The sequence below is a fragment of the Calonectris borealis genome, chromosome 16, assembly GCF_964195595.1.
Source record: "Calonectris borealis chromosome 16, bCalBor7.hap1.2, whole genome shotgun sequence".
Taxonomy (NCBI): Eukaryota; Metazoa; Chordata; class Aves; order Procellariiformes; family Procellariidae; genus Calonectris; species Calonectris borealis.
The window spans coordinates 16,833,916-16,857,935 of record NC_134327.1 but is presented as its reverse complement, the minus strand read 5'-3'; the positions used below and the strand labels follow the sequence as shown (position 1 = coordinate 16,857,935).

At 47.6% G+C, this 24,020-nt stretch overlaps 3 protein-coding genes across 11 annotated transcripts; 2 read left to right on the top strand and 1 right to left on the bottom strand.

The window, feature by feature from the left end:
* The first annotated feature begins 1,129 nt into the window (after positions 1–1,129).
* Positions 1,130–21,551, top strand: ZDHHC4 (zDHHC palmitoyltransferase 4). Of its 4 annotated transcripts, none has more exons than XR_012676152.1 (7): positions 1,136–2,051; positions 4,434–4,507; positions 6,202–6,380; positions 6,482–6,607; positions 7,235–7,479; positions 9,483–9,621; positions 21,507–21,551. XR_012676152.1 is itself a non-coding variant. In XM_075165561.1 (6 exons), exons 1-6 carry the CDS (start codon positions 1,929–1,931, stop codon positions 8,836–8,838), a joined length of 1,032 nt encoding a protein of 343 aa, XP_075021662.1. In that variant the 5' UTR covers positions 1,130–1,928; the 3' UTR covers positions 8,839–9,424. The 4 variants fall into 4 exon arrangements, 1 of the variants encoding a protein (XP_075021662.1); XR_012676151.1 differs by lacking the exon at positions 21,507–21,551 and adding an exon at positions 10,190–10,737; XR_012676150.1 differs by lacking the exon at positions 21,507–21,551 and adding an exon at positions 9,856–10,737.
* E4F1 (E4F transcription factor 1) lies at positions 10,190–19,958 on the bottom strand. 4 transcript variants are annotated; one of them, XM_075165557.1, is made up of 14 exons: positions 19,762–19,956; positions 19,176–19,327; positions 18,940–19,039; positions 18,339–18,544; positions 18,001–18,121; positions 17,563–17,715; positions 17,069–17,235; positions 16,309–16,536; positions 15,860–15,965; positions 15,135–15,352; positions 14,561–14,759; positions 13,154–13,314; positions 12,269–12,331; positions 10,190–11,602 (listed from the first exon to the last, which is right to left on the bottom strand). In XM_075165557.1, the coding sequence occupies exons 1-14, from the start codon at positions 19,916–19,918 to the stop codon at positions 11,255–11,257; spliced, it is 2,379 nt and encodes a 792-aa protein (XP_075021658.1). In that variant the 5' UTR covers positions 19,919–19,956; the 3' UTR covers positions 10,190–11,254. The 4 variants fall into 4 exon arrangements, with proteins under 4 accessions (XP_075021658.1, XP_075021659.1, XP_075021661.1 ...); XM_075165558.1 differs by having other exon boundaries at positions 18,940–19,036; XM_075165560.1 differs by having other exon boundaries at positions 11,344–11,602; positions 12,269–12,357; positions 19,762–19,958.
* Positions 20,415–23,850, top strand: PGP (phosphoglycolate phosphatase). 3 transcript variants are annotated; one of them, XR_012676153.1, is made up of 3 exons: positions 20,415–21,039; positions 21,507–23,036; positions 23,200–23,850. XR_012676153.1 is itself a non-coding variant. In XM_075165565.1 (2 exons), the coding sequence occupies exons 1-2, from the start codon at positions 20,415–20,417 to the stop codon at positions 21,830–21,832; spliced, it is 951 nt and encodes a 316-aa protein (XP_075021666.1). In that variant the 3' UTR covers positions 21,833–23,850. The 3 variants fall into 3 exon arrangements, 1 of the variants encoding a protein (XP_075021666.1); XR_012676154.1 differs by having other exon boundaries at positions 21,507–23,514; positions 23,627–23,850; XM_075165565.1 differs by having other exon boundaries at positions 21,507–23,850.
* Positions 23,851–24,020: the final 170 nt, after the last annotated feature.

Sequence of the window (24,020 nt, the reverse complement as noted above, 5' to 3'; positions counted from 1 at the left end):
CAGGAGCAAAGTGCCTCGGGCTGCACTCTCGGATAGCTGTGTCCCGCAATATTTTGGCTGCATTTCTCTCTCCCAGGTGCTGGTTTGGTGCGTGGGGGCCAAAAACTTACCAGGGAAAAAAAGATCCCCTTCCTGAAACCCAACCTCATCTGCTGCCGCTGCGTCTCGACCAAGCTAATTAATTTCCTCTGGGTGCCAAAGCATCCCGAGCACCCTTCGGAGGGCTTACCTGCCGTGCCCGAGATCCCGCTAGCGGCAGACTGGGACCCCGAGCTGGCAAAATCATCACAGCAGCTTCCAAGCTTTTGGATCAGTTACCCGGCAGCAGCAACCGGCTGAGTTTCTATAGCAAATTCTAGCCAGGCACCGTAACCCAATCAGCCGCTCATTAGCGGCGCTCCGGAAAGCACGGACCACGCCGGCTGCGGGGGGGGTTTCAGCTGACAGCCACCGCGTAAGGAACCGCACAGGACTTTTCTCTCCCGCGGCTTTAGCCCACCTCAGCCGGTTCTAGGTGAGATACCTGCGGGCACGGGAGCAAACACATCCCTATTTCTTACGGCGCGTGGGACACGATGGTGGGAGAGGAGGCCCCGTATTAAAACAGAACATAATGCTCAGAGCTCCTGTAGAAGACAAAAGGATTTTGCTTTAGAGATTTCACCAAAGGCAACAAATCTGAAGAAGTTTTTGCAGATTCCTAAGAAATTACACAAGATGCGCCACGCCAGTTGGCAGCGTTACACGGACCCTCTGGAAACTGAAGAAAACAGCACGTCACCCGCACTCGCTCATAGGGTCACGAGCTGCCCAGGACCGAAAGAACTCTACGCACAACTCTGGGATTTATCAAAATGATTTCACTTTATTTCCACTGCTTTAGTCTTCGTTTTCTGCTGCGGAGGAAGGAAGAAGGCCGGAACGAACGGCTCTCCCCAGCAGCCTCAGCGCCTTCGGGAGGCGGCGGCTGATTTCTCGCTCGATTTGGAGACGCTTCGCGGTGCGCTGCCCGGTGGCGGCCCCGCCCTGACCCCGCCAGCCCGGGGAAGGGCCCCCTCCCCGCAGCCCCCCGGCCCAGCCCGGCCCGGCCCGGCCCTGGCAGCCGGCTGGAGAGGCGCCGTCCTTGGAACGGACCTTTGAAGGGCTTGGGCAGAGCGGGTCAGCCGGGCTGCTCTCCCGGCCCCCCGAGGCGGCCGCCACCCCGGCTGCTCTCCCGGGGCAGGGCCGGGCGAGGGGCACCTCCCGCTTCCGGGTGGCGCGGGGCCCTTCCGCCGCCGCAGATCCCCGAGCGGCCGGGGCGGGGCTCGGCGATCGATTAGCCGGCCTCGAGGGAGGGCCGGCGGTGAGCGGGGCGGGGGGGCCGGCGGTGCAGGCCGAGGGGAGCGTCGTCCCCCCCCCGGGGCCAGCGCCCTCCCGCCCGGTGTCCCGCGGGGCTGGGCACCGTCGCCCTCGACGCCCCGCAGGCCCCGGCTCCGTCCCCAGGGCTCCGTCCCCAGGGCTCCCTCGGGCTCCTGCTGCCCGGGGGCTCGGAGGCCGCAGGCCCCTGACGCGGCGCCCTCAGCAGCCTCCCCCGGGCCGGCGTCGGTCCCGCGCGGGGCCGGGCAGGGCGTCGGGGCCCGGGTTGTCCCCGCTGCAGGCAGGCCGAGCCCCGAGGCCGGGCAGACGCCCAGCTTCTCCGTCCCCTGTCACCAAGTTGCCCGTCGGCGGGTCCCGGGCCGAGCGGGAACACACCAAACACCGACATCAACCCTGGGCGCGGGGGCCGGGGGCGCGGCTGGGCGCTGAGCTGCTTCGTGCCCGGGTTCAGTGATGCACGGGTCGGGGTGAAGCACGGGTCGGGGTGAAGCACGGCCCGGCCCCGGCGCTGCTGCAGAGGGCTGGCGCCGGGGGGCACTGATAAGCCGCTCTGTTGCGCTGCAGGGCTCGGGATGGAGTTCCTGACGCTCTTCCTGATTTACCTGGGTTTTGTCCTCGCTGCTGTGGCTCTACTCTGCATCTGCTCGGGAAGGAAGGAGAGTTTCCTCGCAAGAAGCGTCACTGCTGCAAGCCAGGTAAAGAACTGAGCTTTCAGAGCGATGATCAGCTCCCGTTCCGGTGGTCTGTCCTAGTTTGTCGTGCTAAAATTAGTGCAACTGCTGCATTTCCCCTCCACCAAAAATGCTAGTGTATGTGGTTAGAGTGATGATATGGTTATCGTTCATATTTTGTACTATTTTGACAACTGCCCTCAGGCAAGTGCTAATTGGGATTGGAAATAGAAATATGTTTCCTTTTGGCTGATGAGATCCTGCCCAAGCAGGTAGTAAAAAACCACTTGCGTCTTACAGCTCCTGTTCCTGCGTGTGCCAGCCTGGCCGCGGGCAGCCACCGCAGGCTGGTAGTAGGGATGGAACTTCTCGCGATGCTAAAAGTACATTGTTCAGTGACACGTAACACGTCAGCTTTGAGAAATTAAATAATAATGAGGCCCCAACTGTTTACAATTTTATGGTATTTGCTGCTGTCATTAAGAGGAAAAAGGTGGGGGGAGGTTTGAGAATTAAAATAGGGAGAGAATTATAACTGGTAGCAGATAGTTTAGGGGAAGCTCTTTAATGTGAGTCTGTAATAATGCTGCAGGCTCTTGTTTCCTAAGAAAGAAGGAGGAATGAAGAGCTTTAAAAGAGGATTAAGAATTGGCATTTCATTGTAAAAAAAAAAAAAAAAAAAGGGGGAATGAATTGAAAAGGCACAAGCTTATTTTTCTGTCTATTGGGCTGTGTCTGAATGAAGAAGAAAAAAAAGGTATAGCATTCCTGGAAGGGAAAGGATAAGGGAATCATCATTTAAGTTGTAAACAATATTTAATGCTGTTTACATGAGTCTAAACAGACTTTGATTTTTGCTACTAGTGTTATACTTTCTTTTCAAATTTATTATTCACCCACATTTCTTAATAGGTGCCTCTAAGAAACGCGTGTAACAATCGGCAATTAAAATAGTGCTGTGATGTAAAGTCACTGTCTGGAGAAAAGTAATCGATACTTGTACGCATGCAATAAATATAGGTAATCCTAAACAGTTTCTCTAGACACTGTATTTTAAATTCATTTCTGACTGTAATTAATGAAGCGTATAAGCCTGAAGGTTTGTTGAAATTGTTTGACTGCACTCCTGTAAGATCCTTTAAAGTATTCATTGTGAGCAATATGAAATAATTAACTTGCGCACGGCACAGCTGTTTCTAGCTCTGTGACAAGTCAGCTTCCACCCCCCGGTCTGTTTTCCTTGCTGCCAGCAGTTCAGTTGTGTGAGATGGTTATGTGCATTGTACGGGTCTTCTCATTCCCTCCTGCTTTTGTCATCACTGCAAGCACAAATCGTATTTGTAAAAGCCTTTTGCTTTGGTGTAGGGAATGGCTGAAATACAGGGGATTGCTGTACTGTATGGGGGGGAATAATGGACATTGAATGTGATGTTAGACTGTACTGACACACATACAGTTACTTAAATTTGAATTTTGCAATTGCATGCAAGTTGTTTTTCTGTCTAGTTGTGTGTTTCCTATTGCAGTACACAGCCTCTTTTAAAAAAGACCTGTCACTTGAAGTGCCGATATGAGGCATACCAGTTAAAAGAAAAATATTTAACATCTTCTCAACTCTACATATGCTTTTTGCCTTCTGGTCTTTCACATCTGAGACAAGAAGCTCTGACTGTATGTTTTCTTTCCATGTCGGCTAGAAATAGGCCTAGCTGCTCTAATTCCTGCACCACTGGTGGAGCAGCGTGTTGCTGTAGGGATCTGTCATCTTCTGAACAGCAGAGTCAAACAATTCCGCAGTCACAGACTACTGCTGAATGAAGACAGGCGGTTTTCTTCTTCATTGCGTCTAGCTGTTTTTGAAATGGCAGTTAAATAGGCATGGAGTTATCAGACTGGATCATAGCTGTAGTTGCAGAAACTGTGGATTTTTTGGTTTTGGTGGGGTTTGTTTGGTTTTTTTGGTTGGTTTTGTTTTTTTTTTTTTCCCTTTTTCTGGAGGATAGCAGGCTTTATCCCTTTGCTTATCTCCACTTGCATCTGTCAGATGTCCTGATGAAGCATACTGTAGTTCAGAAATTGCTCAGTTCCATCCCCTGCTTAGCCAGTTACCCAGTCTATAACCTGATACAAGCTCCTTAAAACTTTCACACATTAACCCAGATACATTTGTTTGTGCCTTCTGGGCTTCCAAGAATATGGAACCTCACTCCCATTTTGAAAACCCCAGCAATATGCCTGCCTATATTCTTAGGGGCTCAGGTGCCCCTGAAAATGAGTTTCCTTCCCAGTGATATGACTACAGTGATATATAACTGAGGAATTAGGTGACTTATGTTTTTGTTGAATGTTCAACAAGGCAGAAGTGATGTGCAATTCAGATAACAACAGTGTTTTCATTTGCTTCAGGTATTGTCGTTTGTAATCCCCACCCAGCTCCAGAGAGTGACACAGAGGGTGCTTCACAGGCTCTTCCACACAAGGTATTGCACTTTTTTTTTATGCTTTTGACCTTATTTTTTACTAGTATTTCTGGCCACTATAGGTGACCTCCTGCCACCATCAGAGCTTTCAGTACTATGCTCAGATATTCTCTTTTCCTTAGGGGTGCTTGTCGGGGATTACAGATTCCCTTTAAGGTTTGCCATGCTGTTGTCTTTCTGTTCCTTGCTTATTTTTGGGAAGATGGTACCCTGAAATATTTGAACATATTGACAAATAAAGATAATGTGGCTCAGTAGCTTCCAGTGTAACAGATGTTGGTCACGTTGGTGGGAGACTGCATCCACGAGAGAATTACAGCAGACTCTCTGGCAGCTGCAGAGTGAGTTTAGACAGAGCTAGTGATCCCCATCCTCTCCCTCAAATCCCATTAGTCTTAGTCCAGCAGCTTGGATGTCCAGGTGGCTCAAGGGGAAGCTGCACAGCTGCCAATGTGCAGCCTGCCGTATTAAGGCGAATTTTGTAGCGTCCTGTAAACTTTGGTGCTTTAGGGTCTGCTTCAGGAACGATTTAAATACCGTTCCTCTGGGGGCAGCAACTCCAGTATGACAGACACTTTAGGGGCGTAACATCTACGGCTGTTGAATGTGTGCAGCAGTTGTTTTGTTGCCTGCTGAGCAGATTCTCTGCTGTTAAGTTAACACAGCCCAAGAGAGAGTGATTACACTGTCAAATGTGCAGTCAGCAGCAGAGCAATTACCTGATGAGCCTGGTGTAGTTGTCGTTGCCAGATTATGCTGTGCGCTGGAGGCACTTTGATCCTCCACGCGTGCCCTTTGACTGCGTCACCTCATTCAAGTGGGAGATTTGGAGAAAACTTCATGCAGAAGTCCAGTGAGATGCAGCCCTTGAGGGTATCTTCTTGTAGCCCTGCAGTTGAGAGGAGACTCCGCAGGATCCTGCTGGATTGCACACAGAAATGGTGTAGGAGAGAGCAGTAGAGGAGAGCTTGTCTGCAACAGACTTCCCGCTGTAGTAAAATACACATCACTAATTATTTAAAACTCGTAATAAAAGTCCAGCAAACTGATGTATAACGCAGAGAACTGTAGTAAGTGAACATTGCTCTTCCAACGCGTGGCTTATCTGAGCATCTATTTGCCAGGCTGCTGGAAGCTGTTGCTCAGTATGATGCATCCCAAACAAACCTGCATGTCAAATGGTTGTGCAACTTGCCTCGCAGAAGCTGTAGGTCTGCCAGCAGGTTGGAACTAGTGTTCACCATTGCTAACCTCCTGCCACACTTACTTCGTAACAGCTGCTTATATTATTACAGGTTTTTTTAAGATTACCTTTTACTGGGGTTTTCTTTGCTTTCAGAGCAGCACACAGCAAATGTCTTCTGGCAGAATGTTTTGTGGCCTATTGCTGTGGCATATTTTGTCAGCACCAAGGGTGCTTTGTACTTGACTCTACTGTTGGGAAAAAAATCCAAAGGGCATGACAATAATGGAAATGAATTTAGCTGGCATATTTAAAGGAGTGTATGTGGGAAGAAGAGAAGGAGAAGCCGTTGGATGGAGAAAACACTATTAATATGCAATCCATGCTGGCCTGAAAACCTAAAAGAGGTGTCTCCTTGCATTTGGAAAGTCTTTGCTGATCACCTCTGAGTGTACTTGACCTGTTAATCAGGATGCTGAGTATTGAATAGACTGTCCCCTTTCTGTTACAGAAGCTGTTTGTTTGTTGTACTGCACATAGCCTTGCAAGCCGCAGTGTATGGAGAATACACATGGGAAGTGTTTGTGTACTGCTGGGAGCTGCAGTTCCACCTCCTCCTCCTGCTGCTGCCCTACCTGCTGCTGGCTGGGAACATGGGCTGCTTCGTTCTCTGCTCCCGGGCCAATCCTGGTAAGCTCATGCTGATTCTGAGCTCTAGCTGTTTGAAAACGGAACCTAAAACATGTTACAAACACCATTACTTTTACTATTTTTCTTGGATTTTTTTGCAGGTATAATAACAAAATCAAATCATGCATCATTGGTTAAGATTTATGCATATGATGGTGTATTATTTCAGAAAGGCATCGTGTGTCCTACGTGCAACATGGAGAAGCCAGCCAGATCAAAACACTGCAGTAAGAATCTTAACTTCCTTGATAAGCGTAATAGTGATATTTTTCCAGAATAATTCTCCAGCAATAACTGCAGTTCACACTACACCTGTTCCGTTATCCAGCTCGATGCACACAGCATTGTGTTCGTTTTACTGGGGTCCCAGATCACAGCTGCCCTACTGTTTTCCTGCTATTTCTTCTTGCAGAAATCGCCAGTTCTGAGGGTATCGTTTGGGGTCAGGAACAGGCAAGCTTTTGAGCATCTAAAAGTTAAATGAAAAATTATCACGTGTCAAGACCCGAGTTCAGGATTTTGTGTTTCTCTTGCAGAATTTGCTGTTATCATCTAAAATAAAGCTGGGAGCTACAATCTCTACCTTTTATATGCTTTGCTAGGCAGTACTGTCAGAGAAACCAAAGTCTTAGTGAATAAAAGAGGAAATGAGATACATGTCTTTGTTTTTAGTATTGGGGTTTTCTTATGATAGGCAATTGAAATTAATGTATTTGCTTAAAAAGCTATCAGCTAAATCATGACCATAATTCTCAGATTTTTTCAGTTGAAAAACTATCCTAAACTGTGTAAAAATCAAACTGATTACTTAAAAAACAAATAACTGAACTGTCTTGTCGCTCACTCCTCATCAGGTTTCTGCAGTACGTGTGTACATCGTTTTGACCACCACTGTGTGTGGGTCAACAACTGCATTGGTGCCTTCAATGCAAAGTATTTCTTCCTTTACCTCTTCACACTGACTGCCATGGCTGCAACCATTGCAACCATCACAGCAGCATTTCTCATCCAAGTGGTGATGCTGTCAAATATGATGCATGGGAGTTACATTGATGACCAAGGACAAGAGCATGCTGTTGAGATTCTCTTCCTCATTCAGGTAAGTTTATGCTGTCTGGGTTATTAGCTTATATAAAGATTTATCCCAGTCTTTGCTTTCAGGAATCTTGTAAGTCCACCTGTTCTCATAGGCAGGATGTGGACAGACTGCAGTTTTCTTACCAACTTTACACAGCTAATTAAGTTTAGAAAACTGCCATTGCAGAATACTTTAAAAATATGGGATTTTTCTCACAGCACTTCATTCTGCTCTCCCCTTCTTCGGATTTCTATCTCCAGGCTGCTTTCACTCAGCAGATCTGATTCGTAAAGAATGACTTTACATTCCAGTGACTACTACTGTAGTAACGTTTAGGAAACAGTTGACAATCTTCAAGATACCTTCATGGAGATGGTAAAGCAGGACCCTACTACCCTGGAACTTAGATGCTTGAATATTTTCTCTCACATACAAGCAAAGGGTGACTTTGAGTCTCTCTGGCACTTGACTCATTTGCATTCCAATCCCCTCATCCCTTCCTGCAGTATGGCAGTGAGGTGATAAGTAGTAAATGCTTTATCTTTTCCTCATCCTAGACAACAGATGTTTCAGCCTTGTACTCTTATAAAGGGATCTTGGTCAGGGAATGTTTGCTCATGTTTGAGAAGTACCAACCATTACCACTCCCCAGTATTGGAATTTAACTCAGAAATGAGCTGCTTAAACTGTATCATGTCAGCAAAAACTGAAGTTGTATCAGATTGCAGCCTCTTCATTTGGCAGTTTGTTTTCAGATGATCTGCATTAATGACTTTTTTTAATTAAAAAAGCAACAAAAAAACCAAAAAAGCAAAATTCCAATATGAAATACAAACATTTAGAGATAGATGGATGTAGAAAATATTCCCACATATTAGCAAGGCTTGCGAGGAGATACATTTCTGGAAATCTCTATGCTTTACTCAAAGATTCAATCGGGAATGGACCATCGCTGAGCTGGATGGGGGATAGGGCTGTGACCTTGTTTCTGGGGCTGCACAGTTAGGTGTGCGTATGGATGTGCATTTCAGCTGGCGTGTTGCTTCCATGTGATTAGTGCTCCAACTTTTTAACTAAGTTATTCTTTCTTTGCAGCACCTTTTCTTGACTTTTCCTAGGATTGTCTTCATGCTTGGTTTTGTTATTCTTCTCACACTCGTACTGGGTGCATACTGCTGCTTCAATCTGTATTTGGCCTTAACCAACCAAACTTCCAATGAATGGTATAAATCCAGAAGATATGGGTGTTCCCATCATCTAACATTGCAGCCTTATGACAGACAAGTTGTCTACAAAAACATTTATTCTCAAGGAGTTTGGATGAATTTAAAGGAAATCTTTAGGCCTCCTACAGTGTTGGAAAGAAAGAAGAAAACATGAAGATACCGTTCTTCATATGTGCATTTTTAAGCTTTTTGTAAGACTTTATTTCAGTGCGCTTTGATGACCCAAACAACTTTTGTAAAAAGATTACTGTATTTCAATTAAGTGATTGGAAACTATGTTTTCATAAAGCCGACCAGTCTTCAAAAAACTGGAGTTCTTCCAAGTTTATCTGCAACACTACTTGAATCAGTTGTGACCTATTAATCTTTTCAGATGCAATTGCAGTATTGAAGCAAGCTGTACTAGAGATAGGTTCGGCTAAGGAACACATACAAAAGGGACTTTTGTTTTTTTATTATTACTGTTTGTATGCTGCATTATACCACTGTATAACAGGCAAACTGAGTTCCTAAGTTACTTTGGTACATCTTAAGTAGGTCTTCCTGCAGGAGACTTCACAGGAATATAGGGATGTCACACGTGTGGAACTAGTAAACATCTGAATGCACATATTTGTCAACTGTTCACATTTTTTTTTCCCCTGCAGGAAAATAGTAACTCCCTGCTGACTGTATTCAGCTGTGAGTAACTGTTTTCAGCAGTATTCTGATTAACAATGCCTCAGCAGAGCACTATTTAAGATACTTCACTTGGTGAGATCTCTGAGGTTAAGCTTAGTCCTCTTGTTTCCTTGTTAGAGGGACCAGTAGTGAATTTCCTGGTATGGAGAGGCAAGTTTGGTCCATCTTACTGAAGTCAATCTTTTTCTGTGTGTGCACTTGCAAGGGAAGAGCTAACAAAGAGCTGCTGTGAACTTCAAGGAAGCTTCATCTTTTTGTAAGTACCTTTGTTTGGCAAATGATTAACCCATTACTGTTAACAATACGCAGAATAGGTTGCATGTATTTAGCTGGGAAAAAAACCATGATTACTGGCAGAATCTTAACCTGCAGAAGCCATGTTCTACTGCAAATTTGTACTAGTATGGAGCACCTTAATTTCAGAAAGGAAACTACCAAAAGTGCTACTTCTCCTTACCTGCTAAGTCTCTTTCTTGATACCTATTTTCAGCTCGTTCAAAACAAGATGCCATTTCAGCCTTCAAGTCATGAAAATGGTGGATTTCTGAACAAAATTTCAGTATCCTGAAAAGGGTATCAGAAATTTGATATTGAGCTCTGGACAGAGAAGTCCTGGTGGATTACAAACTTAGTCCTTCTGGCGTTTGATATATATCTGTTCACAGCGAGAGGCTCAACCATGTCTTAGGCATTTTTTTATATTTTGGGCATTTTGCAGCAGGGGAAGTCACAGTTGCTGAGGCTGTGTCTAGGGCTGCCCACCTGCAGTCACGGAACAGGCCACTTCAGCACAGCAGTAACATGGTCTTCCACTTCTGTTCCAGGATCCTCTCGGTGAACGCTGAAAGGCGCTTCATCAGTGTCCCTCAAGAAAACCCTCTGCTGTAACGGTGGAAGTCAAAAGTAAATTTACAGCTACGCAAGTGACTTCTGAAATCCCTCTAACTAGAGATCACTTGAAAGATCTCCAAAGCGTAGATGTACTGGCTGCTTCTAGAGGCTTGTGTTTGTTCTGGGGAAAACAGCGTGTTTGACTCGCCCAACAATGAGCGTTTCTTAAGCACACTGTTAAGGGGCCCCGTTCTCTTTCCAGAAATTCTTCTCTTTCAGTGATAATAGAGCAGAAATTAGAAAAATATAGTAAGAACTTTAAATAACTTTATTTTTAAAAATGTATTTATTTACATGCTGAATCTGTACAATATGCAATTAAAAACCCATATATGGTTTTAAAAAAAAAATCATATACAATATGGCTTTACACACCAACAGACTAGCTCTCAGAGTAGCCTGTCTGGCATTGCAAGGGTACAATGATGCATTCTTTCATAGACCAGTACATAAGGCTACTTGTCCAGGATATAAAATAAAATACTGCAGTACCATGCCTTAGGAGGACTAAAGTAGTGAGGTTAAAGGCATGAAAGTTTTTGAGTGGTGGTGAATGCACACCAGAACTCCTTAGGTTTGGCTTGCTTGGTTGGTTTTAAATGCGTATGATTAAGTGGTCTCTTATGAGACCCTACATACTTGCTTCACTTTTAAATCTAAACACCAGAACACTACTGTCCTGTGGTCAGAGGTAAATGCTTTGCAAAGGTTCTTCCTTTATTTGAGGCAGCTGTACAAAATACTGAGACTGTCAGATATGGCCTATCAGTCACTTCCACAGTATAAACACCCAGAGGTTTTTAACTACTGTTATTTCCATTTTAAATAGAAAACATCTCAGGGTTGTACCATCCTGTTAAGCCACTTACCTATAGAAGCATTCTCTCCCTTGCTCTCTGAACAATTATAATGGCAAACTTAGGACTGATCAAATTCCCCAAACTGGAGAAAAATAGTAAGTTTTACATTAACATCTGTCACTAGCTGCATGCTGTTCATTACACAATCACAGTCTGGACTTCCACCTCCCCCTCCTGGGAGGCGATCACAAACTCTCCTGCATGTTCCATTATTTCAATGTCCTCAGATGCCACCATCGTCACTGTTGCTTCTTCTGTCTCGATGCTACCCTCCGTAGTCAGCACTGCTCCTTCTCCGATGGCGGAAGCCAGCGTCATAGCCACCTGCTCCGTGAGGCTTTCGGGGGTCGCGATGGTGATGGTGTCCGCAGCATCTGTGGTTACTTCAGAGTTTTCTGCCACGGTCACGTTCTGTACAATGATCTGGTGACCAGAGTTTGCTTGATTTACTATTTGTTGCACAACCTTCATAATGTGGCTGTCAACCTACATGAAGAGAAAAGAGGGCGCATTATTTCTCGGTATACTGTACTCTCTTAGAAGTACAGACAATTATCATCACCATAAACAGTGCTTGATGACCAGCAGGGCACTACAACAAGCAGCATTTAATTCCAATTTCCTCCAGCTGTTCACTGACGTTCTCATCACCCCGAGAACAGCAGACTCCTAGAACGTGTCACACCTTACGTTGCTGAAGATGTTTCGCCAGCAGGGTACTTCCTACAGAAAGTCAAGCTGCTGTTCATAGAAAAATCTTAACAATGCATGCCCAGACATTTAAGCTGACTGACTGCAAGTCGAGAGCCTAGCCAGCCTCTGACTTTGCAGCAACCATTATTTATAGCGTTCAGGGATGCCTTAAGAGGATTGTTTCCCCAAGGCTGAAGCGTTACTGTACAATCCTATTTAGCTGGCAGCTGTCCTCTCGTGTGAAGCCACGCAAGTCACTAGCCACCATCCCTAAGGGGATCTGGGGTTAACAGAGCTCAGTCAAACCCAGTATGACCAGTGTTATGTTTTTATACAGACAGGTCTGCGAAGCTACAGAGGTAGGCAAATTAATTATTTGAAGTTGGGTTTATTTAGCATGACTTGATTGATTTCATCTACGGCAAGTCCCCAAAATAGCAGTTTATGTGGCTGCTTTACCTCATGTCTTGTTCCCTCTATTATTTCAGTAGCTTCGCTGGTCTCCATGTCTTCAGTAGCAGTCTTGAAAGACAAAATATGATGATTCCCTTTTTAGATTATTACAAAAAAATCTTCTATTACCAAGATATAAGACACTAAGATCTTTTACTAAAGTCTTTCTGTTCCCCCCATGATGCAGTAGCTACTCTAAAGACAACTCCTCCCTGAAATTCCCTCCAAATTCCATTATTGAGAGCTACTTAAAAGTAATGCAAAGTGCTCACAAATAACTGAAAGAGAACATCCTCTCTCAGCAGGGCATGGCCAACTGGCAGATTTTTCTCCTATTGGAGAAAAATTATGGCAGCAATAAAGGGACTCAATAAATGAACTGTGTTATTCTGCATGGATGAGTACTGGCTCTTTGTCATGAAGGGGGAGAAAGCAAAATGCGTAATTCATTGCTTTTGGCAGCCAGAGCCAGTTAAAAACAACAGAGATTATTTCAGACAAAATAAACTAAATAGAAATGGGAGAAAGAGTAGGTACAAGCTGAGGGAAAGCTGAAGCAAATTTGTGAGGACATGAAATCTGGTATGGTCAGAAGTTCTCAGTCTCAGCCGCCTTCTGATGAACTACTGTCCCTCTTCGCTGCAGTCTCATTTTCCTGCCTATGTTGCATGCAGGACTTCAGAAGGGTGGTGAAGTAGGCTCAAGTTGCTCTCCTTCTGAACAAGATTAATCCTACTTACTCCTAGGGTCATGCAGGCAGGGGTAGCATCAGCTAGATCCTATTTTACCTTCTCCCAAAAGCCTAGATGAGGAACATGCACAACTGCAGTTTTTATTGACAAAATACCATGCCAAGTTCAGAATGAGAAGGCTGTTTGCCCCACTTCTTACCTCAATGATGTATTCCTGAGTGTCCGCCACCACTGAAGAAAACTCTACCAAAACAGTGTGAGGATCTTCAGAAATGACTGTTGCAGCTAAGTTGTCAGCTGACTGACTTTCCTCAGACACCATCACTTCTTCCACCTCTTTCAAAGCAAGGAGGCAGCCACCTGAATGGTATTCCAAAAATGCCAGAAAAACATAATTTTTCATAACCATCTCAAATACAGGAGTACCTGGAAAATACTATGCAGCACAAACCAGACCTCTTTAACAGGATGCCGCTGACAAGCGACCAGCAGTCGGACAACAGGCTCTCATCCCACCAAGACAGGCCAAATAATGGCCTAGGAGAGGCCTACGTGACACCAGACAACAGAACTGAGCCTCGAGCAGAGCCACTCTCCAGTATAATTTCAAAAAATATACAACTAAATGCAGATGCGTAAAACCATGTAGGATTTCAAAAGCCGTATGTGAAGAACATACAGTAAGACTTTTGGTATATTTTAAGTCTCATATCTTTTCTGCTTATGCATTACACTTCAGTATCTACCTAGGAAAGTCTTTTTTTTTCCCTCCAGTAAACTTGTATTGTCCTTTACAATCTCAATACATCATCATCACTACCTGAAGAAGTTTGAAAACCTGTGCTTCCGAGTTAAAGGAGCAGCAGGTCCAGTACAACTAATCCGATCAAACAAGATTATTGGTGAGAACTTACTCTACTTAAGACATTTTCCTTGCAGAACAACCACACTTTGTGTTTTTACAGGATTTCATAAACCCCCCAAATGAGTACGAATTCAATGCCAAAAAAAAAACCCAACTGGCAAGTTTAACCGTAACAACATGTGCCACATCGTAAGTTTTACAGTCTTCTCACCTCTTCCCCAACACAGAAATCAAGCTCTCTCTGGCATTACTTTGCGAAAACATTCATTTTCTCCCTCTTTGTGTGTAGCCTTGGAACAGAACCACTTCACAATTCGGGGTAGACTCTTGCACAGTATAGGGTCTGTCTTCCCCACTTAGGGCAGTGGCGACACTGCAGAGACCACTTAAGCCAGAGGTTGGAGCAGGGAGCCCACAGCACTCCTGCAGTTAGATTCTTAATGCAAATTTATTTTGGTTATCTTTATTTAGATGATCTAGATTTTGTATTAGAACTGTTTTATGGCTGTTTGTTCAGCATCATTTTTGGTCAGAAAGATCACAATAGGAATATTCATTAATGTGGATGAAAAAAAATATAATGCATCTCCTTCTGATGCAACTGAGATGCAGATAAACAAGTGGCCTTGGACGAAGGTCATTAGATCATTGCCATTCAGCCAAAAAGCAGCTTGTCCAAACCCAATCCTAGAACAACACACACACACTCCCCCCCAGCGCAGACAAGCTTTGCCACCTCACCTTTGGTTTTTAAGTGCCTGTTGAGAGTGCCGTGCTCTGCAAACCCTCGCCCACACTTGTAACACTTAAAAGGCTTTTCCCCGGTGTGATGGCGGATGTGGCGGACTAGCGAGCCCTTTTCCCGAAAGCCCCGACTGCAGTACTGACAGACATAAGGCTTATCCTCTAAATGCGTACGGAAATGAACTTGCTGGGCATTCTGTACAAAGAGAGAAGCAAGAGAAGGGCAGCTAAAGGGAAGGACAAACTCAAGCAACCAGTATTTTAGCTTCCAGGGTAAAAGTCAACATCTTTGAGGATGACTTCTCATGTGAGAGACGATAAATACTTGGTTTTATTATTATTATGTAATTTTTTCCACACATGAAGGAACAGTTTCTTCAAAAATGTGAATGAATATTAAGACTGCCCCTCTTTTCCCCACTAAACCAAAAGCTCCTTCTGGAGCTTCTACTCTTACAAGAGGCAGGTGAACTGGCATTGGTTCTTTCAGGAGCAAAGCCTCCTAACTTCTCCCAAACCCTGGCTCTGGAAAGGAAAATCTGAAGGCAAGCCTGTTGTGAGGGAGGCATACCTTTGTCTTGTACCGCTTGCCACACTTCGGACAGGAATACGGCCGCTCATCGGAATGGACTCTTCGATGCCCCTTCACATGTGCAATGGTCTTGTAGAGCTTGCCACACTCTCCACAGCGGAAACGCCGTTCATTCACGTGCACTTCTTGATGCTTTTTTAGCAGATAGCCCTTCGTGAACTCCTTGCCACATTCCTCACACTTAAAAGGCTTGTAATCTAGAGAGAGAGAGAGAGAACACATGGTTGATACAGGACTAACAGCAATAGCAAGTATCTAGTACATGCTGTAACAAAATTCTTACCAAAAAAATTAACCCAGAGAAGGAGGGAAATTATATTTTCAACTGCGTGTATGGGCTTTGTCTCATTCATAAGTGAATTCTGCTCAAATGTTGCTCTTCGGTGCCTTTCAAGCAGCAGTTCCAGCCTATCAACCTGTTCTGCCTCGCTAACCTTTTTATTGGCCTCGTCACAAAATTCTCCTTTCAAGGATGCAGTGCAGGCCCTGAAACATGGAAACTTTCTTTTTTTAAAATATTTCTTTTACCCTCTATTCTAGAGCCAAAGTCAACCTTTTCATATTTGTGTGTTAAGCATCAGTTGATTTTGCACGGCTAACGGCAATGTAAAGGCAAGGAATTTGGAACAAAGAAAGCTGTACTATGCATAAGATCGTAGTAAGACAGTGCATTTTAGACAACAGCATAAGCAGTAGAACTTTACCTAAATGACCTTTGATGTGTGTTTCAAGGGAAGTAGCTTCACTGAAGGCTTCATTACAGTGAGGGCAAAGGTAACTTTTGTACCCGTTTGTCCTTTCTGCATCTGTCTATTAGAAAGAAAATGGTACAACATAAATATTTTTGTACTAGTGTGTACAGTAAGTATTGCTAACCAAATTCCCAATTAAATACTCCAGCTTTGACAAGAAAGAGATCTATATTGTTAACAGGAAAGAGAGAGAGCACGTGTGCGTACTAACACTACACTTAAAGCATACGTGAAAAACGTTACTATAAAAGTACACACACAGTGTGTGACACACAGACCCAGGCACAGGGAGAGATGCGCTGAGGATAACGTGCGGGGTGGTGAGGCTAACAGTGCTGTCCACAACCAAGTGCAGGCAAGGAAGATTAAAAAATTAATCTATTTATGGAATACAAACATACAGACTCCGCTTGTTCTACTTCAACACACTGTTCCCCACATGGCTCCTCTTCTGCTTCCACCACTTCATTTTCTAGTTCTTCCGTGGCAGCTACAGCAGGCTCATCTGGCTTTTGCATTTCCTCCATAGCGACTCTCTCTATCACAATACCCGAATTCCTCATGGCCTGCCTCAGCAGATTCTCACTGTTCACTTCCCCCTCACACGGCAGCTCCTCAGGATGCGATTGCTGAAGGAATAAACAGTCCAGTAATCGGTACAACAGTAACACAGTTAGCCCTTTTTTTAAAGCAACACTGCTACGCCAGTCATTCTCTCTAGGGTGTCTCATGCTGTGATACAGGGTTGAAAGATCAACAAGGGAATGATCTTGGACTGAGGAGGAAGATGAGGTGAATCTGTACTCTGAAAACCTGCAGTCCAAGGGATGATAAGCCCTTGCTCCTACCAGAGAGTCTCGTAGCGGGGAACGCTCAACAAAAACACCCTCCCACCTTCTGTATCACCCAGTACGTGGTGGTGAACCCTGCACGTCCCCCTGTATGCTATACACGTGCTGCTAAGCTCAGCAGCAGCAGATGGCCAGACAAGAGCAGAGTGCCTTCTATGTTCTCAGATGAAAAAGAAGCTAATTAACCATTTACTGCCACCACACAGATTTGTTCTCAGCACCTAAGAAAATTTTGTTTCTGAGTTGAAATACTTCAAAATACTTCTTCGCATGAAACACATGAAGGGTATTTAAGAGAAGTAACACTCACATCTTGGTCCAGGGATTTCGCATCTACAACAGGAAGTTCCTGCATTTGGACGTGGACTTCATGAAGAACGTTGCCTTTTGCGTCTGTCACAAGATGAATCACGGGGGAGGTCTCGATGGATTCATTCGCTATCGATGAAACGGTGTCTGTGTTGGAACTACAGGATCCTTCAAGAAAAGCAGCACAATCAATCACTTGGTGTACTGCCACCCCTCATCAATTTGCTGTGCCCTACACAAAATGTGTCTTAGAATACGAGGTGCCTGTTAAAGCCGTCTTTGTACCAGATTCTCAAACATTCTTCACGGTCAACGCCTGGCTACATGCACTTCAGGTTAACAGTTTAGCTCTATAAATTACTTTTTCCTGTATAAAAGATACAAACTGAATACTACAGCAATATTTTTTTCATAAATGAGAAAGAATTTGTAGTTCAAGTGCCGGGAGCATGCAGTTTTATCAGACGCAAGGCAGGTATGGGCAGCATCACTGACCTGTTGGCAAATCATCTTTATTGACTACTATTTCTTTGTTCATGTTGAAGCGAATTTTTTCGGTGCAAGGTGTCAGAGATTTCAGGTGCCGAGTCAAAGCTCCTGATTCCCGGAAGCTTTTCCCACATTTCTTGCATTTGTAAGGTCTTTCATCTGGAAACGACGAGAATCGAAACAACAGTATTAAACTAACCACGGCCAGTATTAGCTCTGTGCGACAGACCGCTAGAAGAACGCTTTCAGCTTCCTACAGCGAGCAGACTGCGCTTATCCCAGAACCTCACGTTGCCTCCCAGCACCCGACGCATCGGGGAGCTCCACGGTCTCAGCTCAGCAGAAGGTGGAAAGCAGCAATAAATTCCACGGGAAGGTAAGCTGGATAACCACACACAGCGCACTCCAGCAACAAGAAACTCTTATTTTGGAGAACTGTCTTACCAGTGTGACGCCGATGGTGTCGAATCAGAGACCCTTTTGTCCTAAAGGAAGTTCCACAGAGTTTACATTCATAGTCCTTTCTGCTGCTGTGAGTGATCATGTGAGCTTTGAGGATGCTGGCCTACGGAAAGAATTTCATTTTAAAAGAATGTTCCAAAGGGTTAAGGATTTTACATTTCAACTGTGAAGAACAGCAGTGCTCCTTCCGAAAGCAGAACTGTCCTTCTGGAAGTGCAGCATGCAGGAGAGAAGCACATTGTTACCAAGTCTTGAGATGTCTTGGTTAACAGCTAGCCTGAATAACTCGCTAACCTGAACACAGTAGAAGCGATACTTACTGTTTTAAATGTCTTCTGGCATAATTCGCATATATATCGCCCTTCTTTGTTAACCAGCAGCTTAACCTTTATCAGTTCTGTGGAAATATCCTGCTCCTGATCATCAGGGTTGCCTTGCTCCTCAGTGACTTCCCCATCAACATGACCATTTGGGTTTTCAAAAACATGGTCTCCTGCGACAATGACTTCTTTGATGTGTCCACTACCTGGGAAAAGGATTCGAAGACAGTTATGATCTTTACAGAAGAGAGCTTTACACGACTAGAGCAATTTACTGTTTCAGCATTTCATGCAGTAGGAAGGAGAAGCAGTTACTTTAAACCTGGAACGTGGGTCTTTGCAAAGTTCTCATTATCGCAGCATAAATATTAAAACGAACATTTCTGGAATGGAGTTTTAAACCTAATTTGCATTAATGCAGAGAGAATTGCAAAGCTGGCCTAGGGATGCCTCTCTCACACCTCCGTCCCGAGTCCCGGTGCTCAGTAACACAGAGGTGCCGTTTACCCAACTACAACACAGATCAAACGGAAGAGGACACTGGACGAGCAAACTGTTCCTAACCCAGCAGGGGTACGAAGGCAAGCGTCTCAAAGCTCACCTACTATAGCAGATGCGTTGCCGATTTCCTCTGCTATTGAAGATGCTTCAACAACTATATGAGCAACAGTTATCGACTCCTCGACAGAAGGAACGACCTGTTGTAACAGATAACATTTTAGCAGAAAGGTTTTATTACCTTTAAAAACATTGTATTCTGTTCTCTCCCCTCCAACCCAACAGACCGTTGCATCCTAATTATTTTCAGCCACGGCTCGAGGAGAAGCCTGCTGTCACCTTTTGTACTTCTTGGTTGAGGAGACCTGCTGACGCAGCAGCAAGAGCTTCTGGAGCTCGCTGGCAGACCTTTTGTAGTTTGTGTTGCACAAATTCCTCCAAGGAGGTGAACTCAGACTGGCAGCGGCCACACTTATGCACATCATCTTCATCTACGATTTAAAAGGCAGTCATCGGTTTATGAAAATACGGCACGTATCCGAAAACTTTTGTCCCGGCGAGCTCCCATGCCGGGAGAGGAGGGAGCCGCAGGGGGATGTGTTGCCGAAGGGTGTTTTCGCTCCTGCAGTGAGGCGGTTTCTGGAGCGGAGCGGAGCGGGGCGGCCCCCCCCGGCCGGGCTCCGGGGGTCCGCTCTCGCAGCCCGGAGAAGGGACGGGGCGCCGAGGGGCTCGGAGATCCCGGCGCCAGCCGCCTCCCCTGACCCCCGCTGACAGCCAGGACCCCCCTCGCCACCCCGCGCCGAGCGCCGCAGGGCCCGGTTCCCTCGGGGGCCTCCGCGGGCCCCGCCGCCCCCCAGGCCCCGCTTTCCCCTCGGCTCCGGCCGGGGCCCTGTCGCGGCGGCACCGCCCGCCCCGCGCCTGGTACCTTCCTCGCTGAAGGGCGCCGGGAGGCTGAGGAAGGCGGCGGGGCCGGCGGGCGGCGCGGCGGGGCCGGAGCCCGCGGCCGCCGCCCCCTCCCGCTCCTCGGCCGCGGCTGCCGTAAGCCCCGCCGGCCCCGCACTCGTTGCCATCGCGGCCTCCATGTCGCAACGAGCCGCACCGCCAAGATGGCGGCTTTACGGCCGTGTCGTCATAACAACGGGCCGCGTGCCGCGGGACGGGCACCCGCGGGGGCTCGGCGGGGAACGCGGCCGCCGCGCGGGGGTTCCGGGTGCCGTTGGGCGATGTTGGTGCCCGGCCCCCCTCACCCCCCAGTGACCTCTGACCCCCGTGCCCAGACGGACCGGAGCCTAACGAGTTACCTAACGAGCCCCCGGGGCGGCTGGATGGCCCAATGGGTCGCGGAGCGCCTGGGGTGACCGCGCGCGCCTGGCCAATGGCAGCGCGCGGGGGGCGGGCCGGTGAGGCGGACGACCAATGAGAGCGGAGCCGTGCGGAAGGACGGGAGAGGGTGCCGGGCGCCGGCTCCTCGGCGGGGTGGGCGGGGCCGCCGCCGCCGCCGCCCAATGGGGACGCGGGGCGGGGGCGGCGCGGCCAATGGGGGCGGCCGGGGTGCGGGCGCGCGGCTGAGGCGCGGCGATGGCGGCCATGGCGGGCGGCGGGCAGCGGCGGTGCCGGCGGCTGGAGGCCGAGGCGGCCCGCGCCGTGCTGGACGCCGCCGACACGCTGCTCTTCGACTGCGACGGCGTGCTGTGGCGGGGCGAGGCGGCGGTGGGCGGCGCGGCGGCGGCGCTGGGCCGGCTGGCGGCGGCGGGGAAGCGCCTCTGCTACGTGACCAACAACAGCAGCCGGACGCGCGCGGCCTACACCGAGAAGCTGCGGCGGCTGGGCTTCCCGCCCGCCGAGCCCCGCCACGTCTTCGGCTCGGCCTACTGCGCCGCCCGCTACCTCCGCCAGGCCCTGCCGCCCGGCGCCGCCGCCTACGTGCTGGGCAGCCCCGCGCTCGCCGCCGAGCTGGAGGCCGTCGGCGTCCCGCACCTGGGGCCCGGCCCCGCCGCCCTGCCCGGCCCCGCGCCCGCCGACTGGGCCCAGGCGCCGCTCGACCCTGCCGTGCGCGCCGTCCTCGTCGGTTTCGACGAGCACTTCAGCTACGCCAAGCTGTGCCAGGCCCTGCGCTACCTCCTGCGCGGCGGCCCCGACTGCCTCCTCGTCGGCACCAACCGCGACCACCGCCTCCCGCTCGAGGGCGGCGCCGCCATCCCCGGTGCGCGGGGCGGGGGGGGACCGGGGGGCGGCCGGGCACCTCGTCGGCCGTCCGGCGGGTGCGGGGAGGTGGCCCTGGCCCGTTTGGAGCCGCCCGTGGTGAGTCCCCGGGCTCTGGGGGCGGCCGGGCTCGGCCCTGCGTCTCACTGCACCTCGGTGTGGCAGCCCGGGCCTCCCGGAGCCTGCGCTTCCCCTTCTCCTTGCTGCACCCCCTGAAAGAGGGAGAATCCTTGCTGATCCTTTACTTGGGGAATAGTGGTTCCTTTTTGGTCTCGTTGTGGGACGGTATTCCAGCCTCCTGGCAAGTTTTGTGCACTGCCTCTCTTGGGACTAACCTGTTCCTCTGCCTGTCCGCTCTGTAAGGCTGAGGCGTTGTGTTTCCAAAGCACCATGCGGCTTTGTACCAGCTCATGTGGATGCTGAGAGTGTTCTGCAGTCTTTAATCAATGTTTTCTGTTCTCTCTCTAGGGACTGGCTGCCTGGTAAAAGCAGTGGAGACGGCAGCCCAGCGCGAGGCGTTCATCGTAGGAAAGCCCAACCGGTACATGTTTGACTGCGTGGCGAGCGAGTTCGACATCGATCCCGCCCGTACCATCATGGTGGGAGATCGGCTGGACACAGACATCCTCATGGGCAATAGCTGCGGCCTCACCACCCTGCTGACGCTGACCGGGGTCACCACGCTGGACGAAGTGAAGGGCCACCAGGAGAGCAGCTGTCCTGCCAGGCAGAGCCTGGTTCCCGATTACTATGTCGATAGCATAGCCGACCTTCTCCCAGCACTGGGGGATTAATTATAGCAAAATGCTTGCAGCCCCTGCAGCGGTACCGCAAGGAGAGCCCCTGCTAATCACCTTGTGACAGTAACGTACTCACTAAGATGCCACCCGGAGTTAGCAACCCTTAGCTTTTTAACCTTTCTGTCCTCTCAATATGGTTTTGTTTACATCTTGGTCTTTAAATGCACTTTGAAACAAAGAGGGCATTACGGTGTCACCCAAGTCTTGTGGGCTCGGGGCTTTTTTTTTTAAATTATAAGCAGCACATCTATCCAAATGTTCGATGTCATGTTGTCCTCTAGACTGAGTTGAGGAAAGTAGAGCTGGTTGATCTGAGGAAACGAACCCAACAGCTTGCAGTGTGTCCTCGCCTGGACGGGCCGTGGCTCTGTCTGGTTTATTCAGGGAAATGACTCTTGGAGCGTGTAGTAACTTAGCGGCTGTGTTTGGAAACGCTTGCAGTGGCTGGCAGAATTAGCATTTGGCCTTAGATTGATTTTTTTTCCCCCCCCCGCCCCGCCCCGGATGGGGTCCTGTTTAGGAGTACAGCCCGCTGCAAGCGTGTCGTCAGGTCACAGAAACTGAAATGCGTCTCCTTTATTTGACCGTTGCAAATTGCACTTGTGATGCAGATTAGGATGATTCCACTCGCAGAACACAAACGGTGTCTTCTGTATACTGTGTTTGTCCAAGTGTTGGATGTATGTGTAAAGCACATGTACATACAAGAACTACCCCAATCCTAAATATATATCAGAATATATTTAAAATATAAATTTAAGTATAGTATATGATAATATATCTTGTTTCCCAGAAGGGAGAATAAGAGGAATGTACTTCACTGATCACAGTAAGTTTAATTCTCCTAAGCGTTTGCATTTGGTAATGCAGAAAGTCTGTACCCACTTAGGACTGTCCGTTGCTACTGCTGCTTCCCAGAAATAACTGGATCAGTACCGAGTTATTCTTGTACTTCCCTCAGCATCAAAATAGCCGCTTGCCTTGGCTTTAGCTGCAGAATCTGAATTAACGCTCAGTCCACGGGGGATGGATGTAGTACACAGTACAGCTTTCCACTGAAATAAGCCTGTGAGAGTACTGGCTGTGTGTGACGATGGCTTGTGCTTCCTTTAAATAGCTGAGGTTAATATCTTCCGCGTGTCTGGCGTGGGGGCCTGGCACCAGTTGCTTGTCTGAAGAGGAGTGCTTGCTTGCTCAGGTGATGATTTCATTTTGATCTTCAGGTGGGTTTGGGTGATGCACAGCTCAGGCCACAGGGTAGAGTTTTATGCTGGCCGAATCGAAGGCCACAGTTGAAAGCTTTTGCATTACAGAATTAAGTGAAAAATTATATATGCAAACAGCACACTTTTATTCCATAGGTTCCACTATCAGAAGTTAAATTTAAACACTGGCCTTCCTTCATCTCCCCCTGTTCAGCTGAATAGCTCCAGCGGCGTGTCGGTGCCATTTCCTTTCACTCGGACACTCGAAACGAGTAGACTTGCCACCTTGTTTGTACAGCAATAACCGTGCAGTTCGTATTGTCTTTCAGTGTTACCAGAATATTAGCAGATCTTGTAAAAGGGTGTTCATTTGTAACTCGGAGCTGTGTAAGGAAGCACGGATAATCTCTTCCCTGTTCCTGTCTCTGGCTAGAAGGCTGTGACTGCAAAGTCACAGAGAAATACTTACAGGTAGAACTTCCACTTTATCTGGGTAACGTGGAAATGGACATTATGGGTTTACTGCAGGTGGAGTCCGAAAACGATGTGTTCTTTGATTTGTATCTGGTGCTTATAATTTCAGAACATGTCGAGTAAGGTAGTAAACGCCAGGAGAGGCGTTCAGCCTCCTTCTAGCAGCGCACTGTCCCTGCCGAGTACTGTTCACTGTACAGGGGAACCATTACCTCGATTCACGTATGCTGAAATGTACTGGTGAAGGTGTCAGTCATGCTTCAAAACTCTGTATCAACTTCCAAATGGTTTTTAAGCCTCTACTTGAATTCACATTAAACTCAACAAACCTGCTTTCCCTGGCATTGTCTTATTTTGTAGTTTCTTCTCTGTGAGCTTTGGTGCAGCTGTACTGTGCGGAAATTCTGGGAGTTAGGGATACAGTTTGTGTTTATCATCTTTACTCCTTACATGCAGTATCAGGGAAAGAAATCCAAACCCTGGAGTGTTTCTTTGGTTCAGGC

Excerpts from the sequence above, each read along its gene's own strand:
- ZDHHC4 (XM_075165561.1), top strand. The coding sequence starts at position 1,929 with ATGGAGTTCCTGACGCTCTTCCTGATTTACCTGGGTTTTGTCCTCGCT. Across the intron at positions 6,381-6,481 it reads CTGCTCCCGGGCCAATCCTG|GTATAATAACAAAATCAAAT; the intron begins GTAAGCTCATGC and ends ATTTTTTTGCAG. Across the intron at positions 7,480-8,553 it reads AGATTCTCTTCCTCATTCAG|CACCTTTTCTTGACTTTTCC; the intron begins GTAAGTTTATGC and ends CTTTCTTTGCAG.
- E4F1 (XM_075165557.1), bottom strand. The coding sequence starts at position 19,918 with ATGGAGGCCGCGATGGCAACGAGTGCGGGGCCGGCGGGGCTTACGGCA. Across the intron at positions 18,545-18,939 it reads CAACGCATCTGCTATAGTAG|GTAGTGGACACATCAAAGAA; the intron begins GTGAGCTTTGAG and ends TCCTTTTCCCAG. Across the intron at positions 16,537-17,068 it reads CGAAATCCCTGGACCAAGAT|CAATCGCATCCTGAGGAGCT; the intron begins GTGAGTGTTACT and ends TTATTCCTTCAG.
- PGP (XM_075165565.1), top strand. The coding sequence starts at position 20,415 with ATGGCGGCCATGGCGGGCGGCGGGCAGCGGCGGTGCCGGCGGCTGGAG. Across the intron at positions 21,040-21,506 it reads GGGCGGCGCCGCCATCCCCG|GGACTGGCTGCCTGGTAAAA; the intron begins GTGCGCGGGGCG and ends TTCTCTCTCTAG.